This window comes from Mycena indigotica (assembly GCF_014461135.1).
Source record: "Mycena indigotica strain 171206Taipei chromosome Unknown Mind.scaff0003, whole genome shotgun sequence".
NCBI lineage: Eukaryota > Fungi > Basidiomycota > Agaricomycetes > Agaricales > Mycenaceae > Mycena > Mycena indigotica.
The window spans coordinates 3,740,488-3,744,308 of record NW_023503002.1 but is presented as its reverse complement, the minus strand read 5'-3'; the positions used below and the strand labels follow the sequence as shown (position 1 = coordinate 3,744,308).

Genomic DNA, 3,821 nt, shown 5'->3' with positions numbered 1-3,821 from the left:
AATTTCACATACTCTTTGGATGTAAAAATTTCCATTTTCTGCAACTTTTTAAGCAAAAAACTATTTTTGCCATGCCTGTATTGTTGATGTCCTCCCAATTTGGTGCCGGTCCAGAACCCAGACATATGTGAACTGCCTCCACCGCTGGAGGGTTCACCGTTGAGTCGTTGTCCCTCGAGCCACTGCATACCAAGCCCATTCACAGCCTGCCCCCTCCGATACACGGGCCCCACCAACCCTGCATATCGGAGGGGTGCTACCAAGAGCTGGGATATGCAGTCATGCCAGGGACCTTGAGGGTATCAATGAGCATCAGCTTATATACCAGCCGGTAGGGGGCAGTGCCAGGTTGCATACGGAGATTCTCTTGAGGAAAGCCAGGCGGGTGCGGAGAGTGCAGAGAGTGAGAGAAAACAATTGCTGAGTGTCATGTGCGATCGATCGATTGCCCATCACAGCCACTCAGAGCATGTGATGGATAACATCCCTTTCCGACCAAGTCTCCCCGCCCACTGATGACATCAAAAATGATGTGATCGCCGCGGCCCGCAGCCCCGCAGCGCCGCAGCCCCGCAGTTGAATACTGCGGGCCAGTAGATATTTAATGGAGTCCTCCCCATTGTGGAGGACAACTCTTACTTCAATTTATCTTAGTTGTCTACAACTTTACACTCCGTTGCCTCGGTTGACGTGTCAAAGCTCCTCCGACAAGCTACGAAACTCTCCTGACTTTGCACGGCCTCGGTCTGCAAGTATTCGAGAGGTAAGGTGAACTACTTTTGGGTAAAGAGGAGTTCCGAACCGCCTACGCGACAACCACGTCGCGCGTCACTAAGCAGTAAACAAGCCTATTCTCATACATTGGTGGACTCAGCCGGAAACTCCAGAGCATAGTTTCCATTAGTACGTGCACAGTTGTAGTTCAATCTCAATCCTATCCTCCTACACAATCATGTCGGGCTCCTCAACTGAGACCGCTCGACCTCCCGACAACCCCGAATCTACCACCACACCTCCTCCTACTTCGCCCCCGACTCAGCCGTTTGACGCGGCATATAATCACGAACACTTGCCGCCACTGGAAGACTTTGCTGGTGCTCTCCTAGACAGCGACCTTGAGTTGAATAATCTTCCGACAGGAACGACATTCGACCTACCATCGTTGCGTTCCTTGCGCAAGATCGGTAATGATCAGTTTTTGTTGGATCGCCGCCGTGAGGCCATTGAAAAGGGTGCTGCAGCACTGAATAAGCCGTTTTTGCGAAATGCAGAGATCGCACCACGAAGGCTGGCAGAGAAAACCTTCTCAGTGGTGTTCAAACTCCTGGACACTTTGTTGGGGAATTTCGAGACGGTTAATCAGTCCGAAGGGGCAGGAACAGCCTGTCGAGTTAATTTCAATCAGTACTGGGTTCTCACTCAAGCCCTGAACAGACTTTCGGGTGAAGCCGAGTCCTCTTTCTGGGTGGCTGGCGAAAAGGTTCCTCAACCGCCAACTTGGGGTACTGGATGGAATATTCGAAAGGACTGGTTTTCGCAGAATGATCATGAAATCCTGGCGATTTGTTATCGAGTGGAGGTCGAACACTTTTTAACTCAACTAGATAAATACCACGACTATGTCAATGGTACACCGCAAGCGCCTGATGCTGCTTCACGAGAGGCATTAGATCAGGTACTGAAGGACATGAGCTCCTCGAATAACACCAAGTCTTATCGCGCACCAAGCGTCGCCTCCAGCCGAGCACCAACTCACGACTCTTCTTTCCAGTCAAGTCGCTACCCACTCTTCAATGACACTAGCATCCAGTTTAATGCTGGGGGAGTTCCGCCAGCATTTTCGCAGCCGGACAACCGACCAGGCTTGATGCGGGAGCTGTTTGAGCCAGTGCTGCCCAAGCGCGAGTCTGTCCCGCCATCGGGATTTGGACAGGATCGCTTCGGCGGTGAAGCAGAACGTCTACGTCAGATGAGATTTGGATCTGCCATGCCCCGAGATGTCCCTGCTCACCTTGGTTTCGGGTATCCGGCCACAAACGACCAAGCGCCACCTATACGTCAACATTTTGAGTCGCGCGCGCTCCTCCTCGTACCGCAGGTAACCCACCTAATGGCGATCCGGGAGGTGACGACGACCCAGATGATGATCCAGCTCGTGGACCGCCGGGCCGTTTGCCGAACCTTCCTCGGGGTAACCCAGCTAGCGGAGGCCGTATCCCAGCAGCCAATGAGGCCGTCCAGTCGGATGGAAAGGCTGTAAATCCTAAGGAAGATCATTTTGACCTGAAATTGAAGCAGGAAAACGTACCTGCTTGGGATGGAGATGTTGATACAATCTCACGATGGATGCTCAAGGTAAACAACCTTGCGCGCCGTGCCGAGAGTGTGCATCGGCAGCTCGGTACGATTGTCCCGCAGCGTCTGACCGGCGCCGCGGAGATCTGGTACTGGTCTTTGCCCGTTAGCTATCGTTCCACAATTGAAGCTAACTGGGATACCTTGCGTGCCGCCTTTCATGACTATTTCCTCAATCGGAAGTGGTTGGATCGGCAGCGCGGCCGTGCCATGCGTGCCCGTTATCGCGAGAGCGGCCACTCGAAGGAGACGCCGAGCGAATATTACATTCGCAAGACGGAGCTCATCAACCAGGTGTATACCTTAGACCCGTCAGGCATCATCCTAGAGGTAATGGATGGCGCACCGTCGACATGGAACACTGTCTTGAACACACAGCTATATTCAGACCTCGTTTCATTCCAAACGGCCATTCGCTACCACGAGGACGCGTTAATGAAGTTGGACAACAACGAGCGAGAATACGCACGAAGAACGGCACGAACGTGAGCCATATCGCGAACGTGATCGTGATCGTGATAATTCACAATATCGTTCGTATGCTGCTCGAGTGAACGCAGTCGGCTGGTCCTCCAATCTCCCGCCTCCATCATTCCCAAAGGATGATGCGAATGTATCGCGTAAAGCGACGCCGGAGTCCAAGGGTGCACGCCCTTGCCGTCATTGCGGGAGTGGGAAACACTGGGATAACGAGTGTAAGCATTCGTTCAAAGGCAATAAAATTGCTCGTGCGCACCTCGCGTCGGCTTCCGACGGGGCCACGCTAAATGGCCGCGACACGGCCGCAGGGCCGCGATTGCACAGCCACACGGCCGCAGGTAGGCTGTACGGACGTGGCTGCCACAGTAGAGCATAGAGCTGGGTGCAGGTTGGTCAAAGGGGACATGTAGTGCTAAAATAAATCAATCGCGGCTCGGTTTGACGCAGAGAAACGACTTAAGTATTGACATGTCGCGGCAGTACGGCGGCCATGTTGCGGCCCTGCGGCCAACTTCATGTGGCTGTACCTTCATGGCCGCAGCCATCCAAGATTTTGTCGCGGCCTTGATGCGGCCTTGCTCATCAGGGAATTTGCGCGTTCCCGGTCAACGTTGGCCAACGCTTACCAACACCATCAGCACGACCAGGCTGGGGACCCTGTTGGCCAGCATTGGTTTGGTGCTTACCAAAGGCACTCACTTTCGCCAACACTGGCTACATTGCCGCCAACTGGTGTGTTTCTGGTCATGTACACGCCACTAGGGTGTGGAACTGGCTTGCGCGGTGGACAAATGGACAGTACGGCGTGTATCTAGTCAGATGGAACCCAATTCATTCGCATTCCCATAATTTCTTATATTCAAAAGCAAATAATAGCATAGAAAATGAAATGTATTTTGCGAGAGGGTTACAGGCCAGGTATTCTAGATATTCGAGCGCTCCAGAGCGGCGCGCTGCGCACGCAGCGTTGCGCGGGAGCTGACGGA

General features: G+C 53.3%; 1 protein-coding gene across 1 annotated transcript; it reads left to right on the top strand.

The window, feature by feature from the left end:
• Nucleotides 1-952: 952 nt before the first annotated feature.
• On the top strand, nucleotides 953-2,844 carry MIND_00384800 (TY3B-TY3B protein; the record flags this gene model as incomplete). The annotated part of the gene is made up of 2 exons (XM_037360679.1): nucleotides 953-2,057; nucleotides 2,099-2,844. 2 exons carry the CDS (start codon nucleotides 953-955, stop codon nucleotides 2,842-2,844), a joined length of 1,851 nt encoding a protein of 616 aa, XP_037223564.1.
• Between the last annotated feature and the right edge of the window lie 977 nt (nucleotides 2,845-3,821).